At 40.1% G+C, this 14491-nt stretch overlaps 1 protein-coding gene across 1 annotated transcript in view; it reads left to right on the plus strand.

Moving 5' to 3' along the window:
- The window catches only part of trip4 (thyroid hormone receptor interactor 4), a 66248-nt gene that overhangs the window by 24878 nt on the left and 26879 nt on the right, over positions 1 to 14491 (plus strand). The window contains exon 12 of the mRNA XM_061068329.1: positions 2183 to 2285. Coding sequence (XP_060924312.1) covers positions 2183 to 2285 — 103 coding nt within the window. The remainder of the gene's footprint in view (positions 1 to 2182; positions 2286 to 14491) is intronic.

A 14491-nucleotide genomic window follows, 5' to 3' on the forward strand; every position in this document is an offset into this window, starting at 1 on the left:
AGGCATTGATAGCTCAATTGTCGGGGACAACTTGGGACGGTATACTTCATCAGCAGCGCTTGTTGGACTGTTCTGGAGAAAATATGAACAATTTGAACTTCTCTCTAGCTTGTCTCTTTTGTGTTTGTAAAATAACTATTTGCGGTACTTTTCACAGAACAACCTAGCCCAACTATTGTAATGTCTTCTTAAGAGACTGTCGGAAAAACTGCGCCATTATCCGCAGTCTCTCCCTTCTGTGTGCCAGACAACGTTTAACTCTGCATCAAGTGTTGCCCTTCAGAGCAATAAACACTTTGGATCTTTGATGTTGTTCGACAACACATTGTACGGCCCGACCCTCTGGCATAGTTTTGGTCCTTGAGAGTATTAATGGCAGCGGAATTGGTGTGTTTGGGATTGACCCAAAATAAACTAGAATGGCACTCAATAAAAGGAAGTCCCCGCCAAGGGCCAACAGCCAATTCAATCAATTGCGTAAAATTTGCACACACTCCTAGATATCATTCCCCTGAATATGCCAAGATCCATGAATTATTCCCTTGGAAAGTGGCGAAAATGTCAAAAGTCGGAAAAATATCTGTTGTCTGGATAAGCCCACTAAATTGTGTTGGCCCTTGCCCCATCCTTCCACTATGTTTCTTGGAAATGTGTTGAGTAATTTTTATGTATCCCGATGAGAACAAACCAACAAACAGACAGGAGTGAAAACATTATCTCCTTGGCCGTGGCAAGTGTCTGTGTTCAAGGCAATGAAGGAACATGTTGCACCATTTAATGACTCACTGAAGTGTAATTGATCATGTTTGGAGCTGTGTAGTACACAGGATTAAGCTCGATCAGACTTCAGCCACACAGGGACAGTATAGATGGAAAGCAAGGATGAATATAGTGTTGATTTTCTTTTTTAAATGGGATTTATTGACGATAAGAATCTTTACCTTGTTTAACCCGACAAAAATCATGGGTTGGGTAGTTTTGTTGAAGAGCTGCCCAGGGAAATCTAGGAGCGGATATACTTGACGGGGAGAACTAATTTAATTGGAATTACTGTCATTTGCCAAAATGGGATCAAGGGGCTCTTTCAGGGTTGCCACTGATGTCTAATGACTGGGAGTGTTTACTTAGTTTACCATTCGCCAGTGTATTACGATGAAGTTGACACAGACTGCAATCACAAATAAACGTCTCTATCATCTTTGCCCAGTTTGTCAGGGTTCATACAGATGGGTAGTCCACTCTGTTGATTTCCCTTAAAAGCCCCGGATTTGTCACAACCTTCAGTGCTCCTTTGAGGGAGATAGGGAGGCTGTGAATAAGAGAAGTGGGAGACAGAGGAAAAAGCATGCTGTCATGAAAAGAGCCGCTTCCTGGCTGGCTAGATGCAATCATGGGCACTATCTGATAGCGCCGGAGGAAATTGGATGAGCTGAGAGCCGTTGGCTGCCAGTGATGGGAAAGATGACTCCTTTGTCACTGTGTCAGTCAATTCCCTACTCTCACCTGAGAGATCAATCAATAACACAGCGAGAGAGAGGGAGGCTTTCTCTTGTCTCTGGGCCCCGGTATGCTGTAGGCTGCTGTCAATTATCTGCTGTAAAACACCTTCTCCTTCATCGGAATGTGGTTTGGCATCTTTTATGGTGAGCATAAATATGTCCGAGACGTAGTTAAATGTGAAGCTTTTCTGCAGATTTCGCAGAAAGCTTTTAGTAAATTATGACATGTTAGAAGGTAAAATTCAGTGTAGTTAATAAGTGGTTTTAATAAGTTTAATTTTTAATTAATTTTGCGATGCAGTTGTGTCCTTCACAGTGTCTATACACACAAATAGTACTTGTATGTCTCGGATTTTTGGTGCTGGTTGTAATAAATTCAGTCTCGTCCTTACTGCTCGCAAGTGGTGCAACTGCTCTCATTAGCAACTGCATCATTAGTCGTGTAATTATAGCGCATAAGACCCAGCGAGACTCATAACTATCAGTTGCTGTCAGGCATGTAGTATTACATCAGGCAAGGAGGACATCTAGCATGATTTAGACGTATAAATAGAGACACTCACTGAATGATTCATAACTGGGATGCAGGGCATTATGTGTGTTCTTTTGTGTTATATTTCACATTTTCTGTGCACAATATGGCCACCGCTAAACTGCGATTTTCTCTTCCCTCTCTCCTGAAGTGCCCTGCTACCTGTGAGGAGTCCGCCTCCCCATTCGTCTTCATCTGCACCAACCCTCAGGAGCTGCTGGTGAAATTCTCCATGAAAGGGAAGCACAAGATCTGTAAGTCCTACTTCTTTCATGTCGGGGGAAGTGAAGTGTATGAAATTAGCCCGAGCCGACCAAGGATTTTTATTATTTATTTATTTTCCATCAGCCTTCTCCTCTGCATTTGTGTAGACATGTAAAATAAATTATAATGCCAGGCACCGATCCTGATTATTACATTTTCATTAATGAAACTACTAAATTGCACACAAGGCACCCTCCCACATACAGTACACATGTACAGATCCACTCTGCGAGCCATCTGTAAAGACGGGATTTTGCTGTCAGGTTGCCTGGGGGACAAGCCAAGCCTGGATGTGCTATGTTGTTGCTGTATTGTGTGATTTATAATAGGTCTCAAACACTTTTTCCCTCTGCTGCCATAGCTGCTGCTGCTGCAAAATGATGTACCTGCAAGCTCTTTTGTTAATATTTCAAAACCCTCTAAAGACTTGAGAGGATTGTTTATGCAGCTGTGCCTCTCACAGATCTTTCCAGATCGATGGAGATGGAGAAGGAGAGGCTGAAAGTAAAATGTAGCAGGATGTGTGCCCTTTTTATTCCACCAAAATTAATGTGATGGCCCCGTCTCCATCTTTGTCAAAATGAGGCACAGCTAAGAAGGTTTTAAGAGGTTTAGAAAAGACAGAAAATTAAATGATATGCATGGTTTAGGGATGGCAGCAGGTCTGGAAAAATTTGTCAAGTTTGATTACTAATAGTTTTAGTCTATATCAGTAGTCTTCTAGAGGTTTTCATGCTCTTGCACTTCCCTGCTACACTACACCTAAAGTGTACGATCAGCCTACTAATGTTCTGTTGTTTGATTTGATGTTTTAAGTCGTTTTAGGTCGTCTTAAATTGTTTATACATTTCATTCCGTCAAAAGCACAGTCTTAAATACAAGGCTGAACTTGATATGCTGACACAGTTTTATAGGCGTGCTGTCGTAAGCACAGAATGCCGTAGGGAAAACTACACCTACATTATTAAAACCGAGAGTAGCTTGTGGTTTTATGAATCAGCAGCTTTTGATTTTAGATTTGATGAACCTGCCTGTGGAAAATGGTTAACCATTAATATACCGGAAGATGCAGCTTCATTCTTTTTCCGTTAGATTTTTCTTAATAGACAATCTGAATTTTGCAAATTTGTTTTCTGAAAAACGATCAGGTAGCAAAACACCATCTCAGATAAACGCTCCCTGTGTAGCATTTTTACAATCCACAAATAAACCCTGGCTACAGCACTGTACTGTGTTTAGTACTGTATTTTGGATATTGGTGTCCAATCACGTAAATCATAATAACTTAAATATATTTCAGAATATCACAAATATACAGATTAGTTACAATATGCATGGAAGTTATTAACCTTTCCCCTTAAACAGGCTGTTTATGATCCATCATATCTACAATATGTAGAGTAATTGCATTTCCCGTCTTTAGTGTCATCATTATGTGCTCGTCTAGAGTTGTTGCTCTTCTCATGTCGTGTACATTGAGCACAATATGCTGCCAGCGCCACATATCAGTGCAGTGTTTAGATCGGTTAACCTGATCCATTTGACCGACCCAGTCCAGCCTGTCTTACTCACCAGGCAGCCTTTCACTGCGTCACTCACCCCCCCTTCCACCTCAATTCCCTCTGCATCTCACGGGTCAAGGCATTGCCGCTCATCCTGCTCAGAGGAGGCCAAGCGCAAGTATATTTTTTTGCTCCCACAGCAGCTTACATTGACAAGATCTGCTTGTCACTGGCATGGCCGGCCATCTCATGCCTCATCAGAATGAGCAAGTAAACAGTCCAGTTCCCTGCTTTTCCACTGCGTTCTGCGGACTCAGGGATTTATTTCATAATGCAGGTATTTTTTGTGTTTTTCGTTAGTTAGTGGTGTACATTAAAATATTCATATTAATATTTGGGTGTAGAAACAAAGCTCAATGTTTACAAATAAAATGTAAGCTAGAATTTTACTTTGGCTTCATTTTTTATGTACTTCCCCATTAGCTGTTACCTTAGCAACAACTACTTTTCCCGAGCTCCATTACATACAATTAAAATGCTACATAACTGCAACAATCGCAAACCACTGAGACAATATTACTCTATAGTATTAGCATTAAAAAAAACAGGAAAATAACAAACAACAAACATATATGTGAATGTCTAAATTAATTAAATATATTGTCTTCCTATTGCTTTAGTCAAGCTGTGTTTTTCTTCTCCAGACAGATTTTAACTCAATACATTTTGGGTTGGAAATGTGCAGCTGTTTGTTTTTTTTAATTCTCCTAAATGAATGTAAATTTAGATTTGTCTTGACTGATGAGCCGGACAAATGAGCTGAAAGCTGCACGATGCTGCAGACTTTTCTTGTGGGATCATCAGTATTAGCAAATGTTATTCTTTAGCGGGAGCGTAGTCATTTTGTTTATTGCAGCTGGAAGCTTGAAACAAGAGAACCGTCCAAACACTGATGGACGTTCTCGGATGCATTTGGCAATTACCAAATAATCTGATGCTGCCTTTCTCTGCAGCCAGTTTTACAATCAGCTTTGTAGATAATGTGTTCAGCACTGCTACATACAAATTCAGGTTGATCAGTCATTACCCTGTGGGAGAGTCTGTGGCATTTAAAATGGCACACAGCCCAGACTCACTCCCTGTAATAAGGGATGTGCATTATGGTTTATGGCCACATCCTGTGAACATTTGTGTGTGTGTGTGTCTATATGGGTGTGCATGTGCGTGTGTGTGCTGAAGGTCAGTCTGGGTGTTGAAAGCTATTTGGCTCTTTGACATAACCCCGAATTTCCTTTTTCACTTCCTTACAGCGATCCCTCTCCTCCCCCGTGTTTATAATAGCTTGACATTCTCTATATGATGTGTCTGTGCACACACGGCTAGCAGTATGAAACACAAACCATAAACCACTGAGACATTTTCTTCGTGAAGTGTATATTATCTCTTAATACCAAATGTCAAATCACACCTGTTTTCACCCTATAATAACATTTCTTTTATTTTTAGTGAATAGTTTTACCTTCTCAGCTTTGTTTCTATAGTGTCAAAATAACTGGGCCTTGTCAAAATATGTTGAAAATTAAATAATCAAATAAAATGTATCTTGTCAGGCCTCAACAACTTGTTCTCATCATCGTGGAGAGTTTACTCTTCAGTGGTCGAGGAGAAAATTGACCACAGTGGGGAGTATCATTATCTGGCAACATGCAGGGATCAATGTCTGTATTTGACAGTTGGAGGCATCACTAATATATAATTGTATGACTAAGAACTGACTTAATCTGAACAAGAGCCTGTAATTTGAGCTCAGACTACTGTAATCCGTTATGAGTTGAAAGTGTAACGTTGACTTCACTGTGAGGTGGGTCTATCGCCTTTGTAGCTAGAGCTCTAGTTACATGCGTTCTCTTTTCCTGTGCCTGTTTTTGCTAAACAAGCTTTGCTCTTGAGCTATTTTTAATCTTCCTATTATGAATCCTCTGAAGTATTAAAATCTTATTGCTTCGAAGCAGGAAGGGTACACACCTCGATTAGTGTTCTACGAATCAATCAAATATCTTCAAGACCTTGTTTAAAAAGTACTTGACAAGCAAGAATCAACACACACAAATCTCTTGTCCCATATTAAACTGACAAAAGCACAGAATTAGTCAAAGATGTCCAATAGCTCAGGATCAGTCTGAACGGTGTTCAAAGCTTGGGTTGGTCTTCTCAAGACACCTGATGTCTTTTGTTCCATTTTTGGATAATTTCCCATCCGTCAAAGTAACGTGTTGTTGTGACACTGGGTGAGATGTAAGGTAACTACTGGACACGTCAACAGCACATTGTCGGGACAAAATATAAAGCAAACAATGATTCATGCTCACACTTAAACCTGCAGGTAATTTATAGTCCTTCATTAACCTGCATGTCTTTGGACTGTTGGAGGACACTGAGGTACCTTGATTAAACCCACGCAGGCACAGGGAGAAGAATAAAAGGGATCGAACCATGGAGTGTTTATAAAGATGGACGATGCGTCTCGACTTCCGATCATATTAACCTGGATCTCGGTGCTGCCATTTAATGACGTTTAGGTGTCTGCTGTGATATTAAGGGTCCACATGTGCTTGATCAATTGCGAGTCAGTTTCTGCTTTCAATCCTGAAGATTCACCCTATTTTACAACATCAAAAACTATTTAAAACCAAACATACTGGAAAAATGAACACTTGAACGTGTGTCAGTTTCATTAAAAACTACCTAAAATGACAGAAACCATCTTTGAGAAAAACTTATTTGACATGTACGTTGACTTTTTAATTTGGTCCCATCTGCTAACACGGAGGAGGCTGGCTTAATGACCTTTTATGCATTCAGCCAACAGGGGGCGATCAAGAGGATTTGGCTTCACTACTGGAGCTACCATATTATCTATCTTTGTATAAAGTCTATGGTTCAAGCATGGAGTGCTAAAAAATTCAGAATGAGTATTTTATCTGAGAGAGACGAGCATTACATTCACACATGAGCTAAGCTTATCAATCAATCTCTGCAAGGAGGAAGAGAAAATGTTGTTACCCATTATTAGAACAAAAGTCGTCCAATGTCTTTTTAAAGAATAAGCGGCCATTTTGAGCTCCTCACTCAGTTTGGTGCTGAATGTCTAACTCTTGTGATAATACATATGAATTCACAGAGTGAGTGAGTTTATGAATACTGGCTCATCTTTCTCTATAAAGATTAGTCACACTAATGGCTCTCGAGCAGATACAAAGGAGCTCTCTGTGGCTGAGGTTAGATCCAACTGCATGCAGGGAAGGAAGTCATGGGTATAATTGCCAAGATGAAAAACTCAGTTACAGTAGCAGGTCTGGATGAGGTATTTTTATATCTATATCAATCACTGGATACTTGCATTTCAAAGGACCTCAAGGTCGACAAAATAGTTCTGTCCTGAGCCTGAATAATCTACATCTTTATGAGCCATTCCAAGTTACCTATCGTGAACACTTCATGTATGTATCTCCATACATAGCTGTTTGCTTTACAATGTCTATGATGATGCTTTATTATCCAAACAATCATTGCTCCTACAACATCATTTTCTTTTTTTCGAAACTGTTAAACCATAAGTAGATGTACTGTGGAGAATAGGGTCAGCCAATTCTGTTTTGTTTGTGTTGTATCATCAATCCTTCCACAAACAGAGATTTTCTAACAACAAGAAAGAGGCTGTGTTTGATAAAGGGTGTAGAGGTTACAAAGGAATTGCAGTCATGCTTTCAGTACTATACTGTAAAGCTCAAAGAAAAGCCAGGCTGGGTAATAAATGACCCGTCGCACGGTTTTTTACCACAGTCAAACTAGAGGAAATTGTTGTTTCAATACAACAGCAAACAGTCCTTTACTTTGCTAGAAACACAACAGAGGAGCCTCCAGTGGGTTTGTTTGCGGTGCAGCCAAGAAAAACTCATGTTGTTTCAATAAAGAGGTCAGACAATAATTGGCCATTTTTTTTCCACCATGCCAGAAACAACCACGTTTTGTTTTTCAGATTTTTTACTACGCTGAACAACAGATTATGAAGCATGGACTTCAGTTTAGTATTTTCTGATTAACAGAACAGATGTGTAATTGATTGTATTTCAAAGACATTAGGATTTTAGAATAAATAGTTCTTTTTCAAGGAAACATCACTGGATGTAGACGTCTGTTTTTCACTGACTAATTACCTCTGCCAAGGACGTTATGTTTTCATTGCTTCGGAAGGTGGGGGTGTGAGTCAAGGAAGAACCCATTAACTGGAGGAGCAGTTGTGATTAAGAGGGCGGATAGAGCAATTTATTTTTTCACTTTCTTTAGCACTGCAAGATATAGTGTTCCTTGAAATTTTTGTGAATTCCTCCAAAAAATAATTGAATTCAAGGGGGGGACTGTTTGGCCTCGGTGATGGTATGCGCTGTACTGAGTGCCAATCTAGTTTGGGGTCTATTTTGTCTTAACATAACAGTCTCTCAATTTCTTTTATAATAAATACAAAACAGCAAAGTGCTTCCTTGGAAACAGCCAAGTGATGTAATGCTAAATACCAGCTAATCTTTAGGCAATTTTGAGGAAGGTTTCCAAGAAACTGGAAATGGTAAATGCAATATAAAGTGGCAGCTAGAGAATGTAAATACACTAAATGATTATTGTTCTTCACAATCTTACCACTCATCACCCCCACACTGCACACATATTCACGAGCAGCCAGTGAATGCTCAGCTTATCATTTGTCTCCATGTGCCTCGATAAAAAAATAATACAGACCACTGAAATCCAGTACAATACATATTAAGCACACTTTTGGGAATTGCTTGAGGCAAAGAAATCTATATTTACTTGTTCCAGTGTAACAGCCACGTGCCAGGGGGCTTGTGAGTATACATCGCAAATAAATGATTCTATTTATTCGGTTGTTATGAATTCTACATCATATCCCTCGTACACATTTCACTTCCAGTTCTCGTCTCTATTTCATCCCCACGCATATATTATAGAGCTGCTGCCATATGTAGGCCTTTTATCCCTCAGGTTGCTGCAAATATGGAAATAACACAATATGTTCCCACTAAAAAATATTGGAGTTGAATTTTGCTGTACTTACCATCAGCCACATTGTTACCTTGTTATTACCACTTTGTTTTATGTGTGAAATCACAGCACCATGGGACTGCAAGTCGAGAGACAGCCAATTACCTAACAAATGTCCACCCTCTCTCCTGAGGTGGCCATGATTTTTTCCCCCTCTCCTTTGTTCCCCCCCTTCCTCTGTCATCTACTACTGGGAGACAGAAAGAGGTCAGAGTGGCGGAAGTCCTGTTTTGGTTATTTATTCATGGATTTTCCATTTAATATTCATGCCTTTTTCAGGACTATCTGGCTGCAGAGGAGAATTTGCTGCCTCGGAGGCAGCCGGGGCCAAAAATCAGGTTTCAGCTCCAATGAGCCCAGTGGATGAGGGCGAGAGAGAGGGAGAGCGAGCGAGGGGAATGAGAGAGCGAGAGAGCAGGGTTTCATGTGTTCTCTAGTAAATGAGAGGCAGGCCTTGAAGGTGACAGGCTGTGTTTATTACTGATCTGTCAGCCGGTTAATGGGGAGAGGAGAAGAGCGGAGAGAGAGCTGAGCTGTTGAGCAGAGACCAGAGTACACAGCCATGGAGGCAGGAGAGAGCCCCGAGCAATAAACTTCACTCTACTCCATGTGCTTGTCTTCACAGATACAGTGACAACACTCCTGCTGAGCTGCTAAATTAAGCTCACTTAAAAATATAAAAAAAAGAGAGAGAGTATCTGGCTTTATTGTCATGAAATTATTATTTTTCAGTAAACAGACATTAAGACTGCATGAGACCAAAGTATATCAAGGCTTAGACATCCTTCTGCCTGTCAGAGAACGAGCACAGGGGACACTGAGTCTTTTCCTTGGCAGTCTCTTTTGTACGCGAGTCAAGTTTGTGTAAAGCACATTAAAAACAACCAGAGTTGACCAAAGTGCTGTACAATAAAATAACTTAACCTAAAGAGAAATGAACCAGAGTCACATGTTTAGAGCCCAAAAGAAATAATAACAAAATAGATTATGAGTAAAGAGTATGGATGAATTGAAAGATTATAAAATACTGTAGGCTTAAAGACGACTGGGCGATTTTAGAAATGTTTCAAACTATCAACACATGAAAATGGATTCATGTGCTCACTCTACAGACGGGTCCTCAAACCACAACTACACTGTTGGAACCAGTCAATTTTCACCGCATTGTTCATCTTTCCTGTTTTCAACGTGCCTCCTTACAAGAGATGAGTCAACCAATCAGCTTGTTGGAAAGTCTGCACGATGCCCCGTTGAGATTTAGGATGTGTGCACGATCTCTGCAAAAAAAAATCCCACCTGGAATTACCCATAATACTCTATATGGAGTTTCACACTTTTATGTGTAAATTCTGTACAAAGTGTAGTGTTTTTGTCAGCGCACATAAAGTTCCCGGTGTGTATCTTCGCTTTATAACATTTCAAGCCACGCTCAATATATTCTTTTGCTCTATTCTCATGTTTTCTTACTGCATTGAATTCAATAAGAGAATTCTGGCAGTATTTACTATACTGTATGTCCCAGGGTTATTATTTTGTATTCTGATGTGGAAAATAACATGAAATGACATTTTTCGAACCGTGTAACCTTGACAAAGACACGCTTCACCTGAGAGCTTTATAGTAGTTCACTGCACTTGAGCTCAGAGGTTTTATCAGCTGCCTTTGGTAATGAAAGCTCTTGGCTTTCTGTCTCGCTATATAGACTAAATATTGCTGTGCAAAGAAAATGCGCTTTGTAGTCGCAATAGATTTGTCTTCCCTAATCTTAACCAAGCATTGATGCCTTTATCAGTCAACATAACAAAACCCATATCCATCAGCGTTTGACATGCTACTGCTTTCGTGGGTCTCACGTTTACTATACAACGGCATTCTTTCTGCATTAATCATGAATATTTTATGCAGTCGTTATTTCATGTAATCTAATTAGGATTCAAGCCCTGAAGTGGCAGATCCATGTTGCTTTTCTTTTAATAGTTATACCCTTTTTATAAAAAAGATTTCTGCCAAACTGGCTGAAATGAGCTACAAACATTAGAGTTGGCCCAATGCATCTTGGCCCATGTGTCTGTGGGCCTGGTATCATAGGCCAACATTTTTACTGTAAGTTGCATTGACTTGAAATTTAACACCACCTTATTGCCTCTTTCATTTTTAAAGAAAAGCATTTTTGACATCTCCTAAAACAGAGGTTTGATTTCTCCCAGATTGTGTGAAGATAATCACTGGACCAATCTTAAGCTTGGAGCTTATTGACTGAGTTTTTTGACCAATGGACTTCACCATGGGCGAGGCTTAGTGGGGAATTGGCCATAATTCATTAACAAATTGTTAAGGTTTTGTTGCATATCTTCACGTCATGTTTGGGTCTACGAAATTCAGATTAAACCAAAATCTGAATTGTCATATTGATTGTTGAGCGTGAGCTGTCGCATATTTGCTCATAACTCCTAGTTGCTAGGTGAGCAATCCTCGATAAACTCATTGGAGACATGCAACACTATCTTCTGAATATACACACAGTTATGTTCAAATCCAATGAAGAGGAGACAAATGACACAATTATTGAAATGCCTCCAGGCTCTGTAATGATGAAACAAAGTGTGTAATCGCTCTCACTCCTTTTAAACAGAATGAAACTAACTGAAGGGACTGTGCTGGGTTTTGTGAAGCCTGCCACCTGCTCATAGCTTTAATGTTGGCCAGTTGAGCTGCTTCCGTCTGTCGAGCGAAAAAGGGCTTGAACCCACGCTTGCTGCTCGCGGCTATAATTACTATTTGAATAAGTGAAGAATTAATTAGGAACATTTACATGTGGAATGTATATTTTACATCCGTATCCTCCATGCGGCCCTGGTTTAAATAGCTTGTATCTGTCCGTGTGGTGAAGGCATTAAATACAGCCGTGTAGGAAGCCTAGTGTGTCCTGTAATGTATTGTTGCACAACCTAGTTTTTCTGATGAGGCCTGAGGGGCTTACACTCCTGAGACTAGAATTGATTTCATCTTGGGGGATTGTAACGTGGATGAAAGTGTATCAAACCAAGGGATTCCTGTTCCAGGCGCTCAGATCAGTGGATTTCACAACATAGGTTTTGTAACACAATCATTTCCACTTTAAAAGTGATCTTTAAAAGCAGTTGCTAATCGCTCATCAATGTTCCAGCGCTCGTCTCCGGAAAGCAGCCAACACATCACAGCTTCTACTATAAACTTACATTCTTCATTTATGTGTGTGTTCACGGAAATACAGATGGTTTCGCAGTGGAATCGCAGTGTTATTCATATTTATATATTGTTTGGAGACTTGACCTCAATGATGTTGGCCGTCAGTTTTCTTTGCTTCTGTCTTTGTCTCTAAACGAAGCCTGGCACAGTCATCAATCTGGGTCAGCATTGAGTGGGGGGGGGGGGCGGTGGTGCAGGCAGGTTAAACTGCACAACGTGGTCAATGAGTCACTTACAGGGGTTAAAAAGTCTGAAAGAAATTGACTGATATTCTTATTTTATTACATACAAGTCAAACAAACAACCACGTTTGATAATGGAACCTTTTGCACAATATGAATAATAAAATACCAGAGGTGACTTTTGACTTTTTAAGACGTGTCAATGTTTCTTAATCACCTCACTTACTTTAAAAAACAACTGCATGTACAAATTTTGTGATTTATTAGCTGACAAACTGACTCTGTTTAAACTGATTCCTGTTTCAGTTGAACCCGTGTTGATTACTTAATTAATCAATCTAAATTATATTAATGTGCAACTACAACAAATACAATATATTGTTTTGTAATTTTCTTAAAGGAAAATATCAACAAATCGAAAGATTTTATGCTTTTCTTTGGCTAACGTGATACATTTTAATATCTTTGGTTGGACTGTCAAAACATGACATTAATATCACCCTGACAGTATTTTTCAATGTTTTATAACATTGTACAAATATTATAATCCGTTGCAGCTGTAATACAAAATACCCCACGAGTAAGGCAGCCTAAAACAACAGTCCTGCAATAAATCCTAGCTTGAAGGTTATAATGTTCTGTTTGAGGTGTTTCTGTTATTTGGACTAATTTATATAAATTGAATCCAATCTAATACAACAGCACCAGGAACTACATTCTGTACAGTTGAGTCATCCGCTCTGACCTGTGAACACTGTTATATTAGTATCAACATTGACACACTGCCACTCATATGGCCATTCACATTTATTTCAAAACACATCTACACCAATGTAATCACCTTGCTGCACTTGTGAGAAAGATCAACAGTAGTTATTCCCCTCAGTGGAGGCTGTCAGCCCTCCGTCAGCTGTCAGCGCTTTCTCTCTGTCTGTTTTCAAAGGAGCATTTGATTCTGGTAGTTTTCCTCTTCCTCTGAAAGGCAGCAGACAGATGTAATAGCCATTAGCCTCGGGGAGAGACAGCGCAGATGTGTCAACAAGGCTTGACTTTTACAGTCCAAGTGAAGTCAGTGCAAACAGTGGCTGTGGAGAGGCCTGTGTGCTTGAGCAGTGATCCAGGGGCACGGCTGGGCGGTGTTGCCCCGGGACTCCAAACAGACCGTGACTCTAGTTCTCATTACAAGAGTGGGTCAGACCACCCCAATACGGGAAAAAAAAATTGCAGGGGGGAAAACCTGAGTGCTGTCACCTCACTGACAACAGCCCTGCGACCTTGTCCTTCATAAATATGCAATGCAACCTTAAATATACTCTCACTGTGCTGTTTTACAAATGCTCTTTCTATCTTTATGGATTTGCTAAGGCTGCGACTTACTGACTAATTATTGACAAATTTTCCAGCTATTTTCCTAATTTACGGATTAATCCTTTGGTACATATAGTTCCACACAACAAAATGACATTACTCCTAATTTCCTAAAGCCCAGTATAAGATCTCAGAGAGCTTGTTTTTTCTGTCTAAGCACATAGATCCCCATGCAGAATTTAAATGTTCAGCTTCGGTGCTGGAAAAGTTTTAATCGATGATCACAATAGTTAAATTTTATTTGTCAATTACTTGTTTAAGCTCTGTGTTGGTCTGTAGCTGCCATTTGACCAGCCTCAGCAACTGTCTCATTATCTACACCCACTCATTTCTGCCTTCCTTACTTTCTCATGACCTCCAAAAAAACCCTCCAAAATTTCAATTCTCTATCTTAATTTGATCTCAATTTGCTGTAGCATTTGCCAGATGAAAGAGTAGAAATTCTAATTAAGCTGTAATGGCAGCGGCAAGCTGATATTTCTTCCTCCCTGCACATTTCTACCTCGTCAGCCCTCTCGCTCCCCGTATGTTTAGCTTGATCTCTTCAAATTTATTTCCTACTTTGTAACCAGAGGCAAGAGCCCTTGACTTGCTGCCCCCACAGCCGCAGCCAAGGCAGCCATTTAAGTTGTGATTAAAAATTAATGGTTGAGTGAGAGGCAGCAGAGAGGGACCAGGGGAGGGCACAGAGAGACGGAGACAATGCCTGAGCAAGAGGACGGGCTTTGGAGAGAGCAGCGAGCCCAGGCAGCAGCTGCTCCCTGATAGAGGGTTGGAAGGTCCTCTCACAACTCTGCT

This window comes from Limanda limanda, chromosome 3, assembly GCF_963576545.1.
Source record: "Limanda limanda chromosome 3, fLimLim1.1, whole genome shotgun sequence".
In the NCBI taxonomy this organism is placed as follows: Eukaryota; Metazoa; Chordata; class Actinopteri; order Pleuronectiformes; family Pleuronectidae; genus Limanda; species Limanda limanda.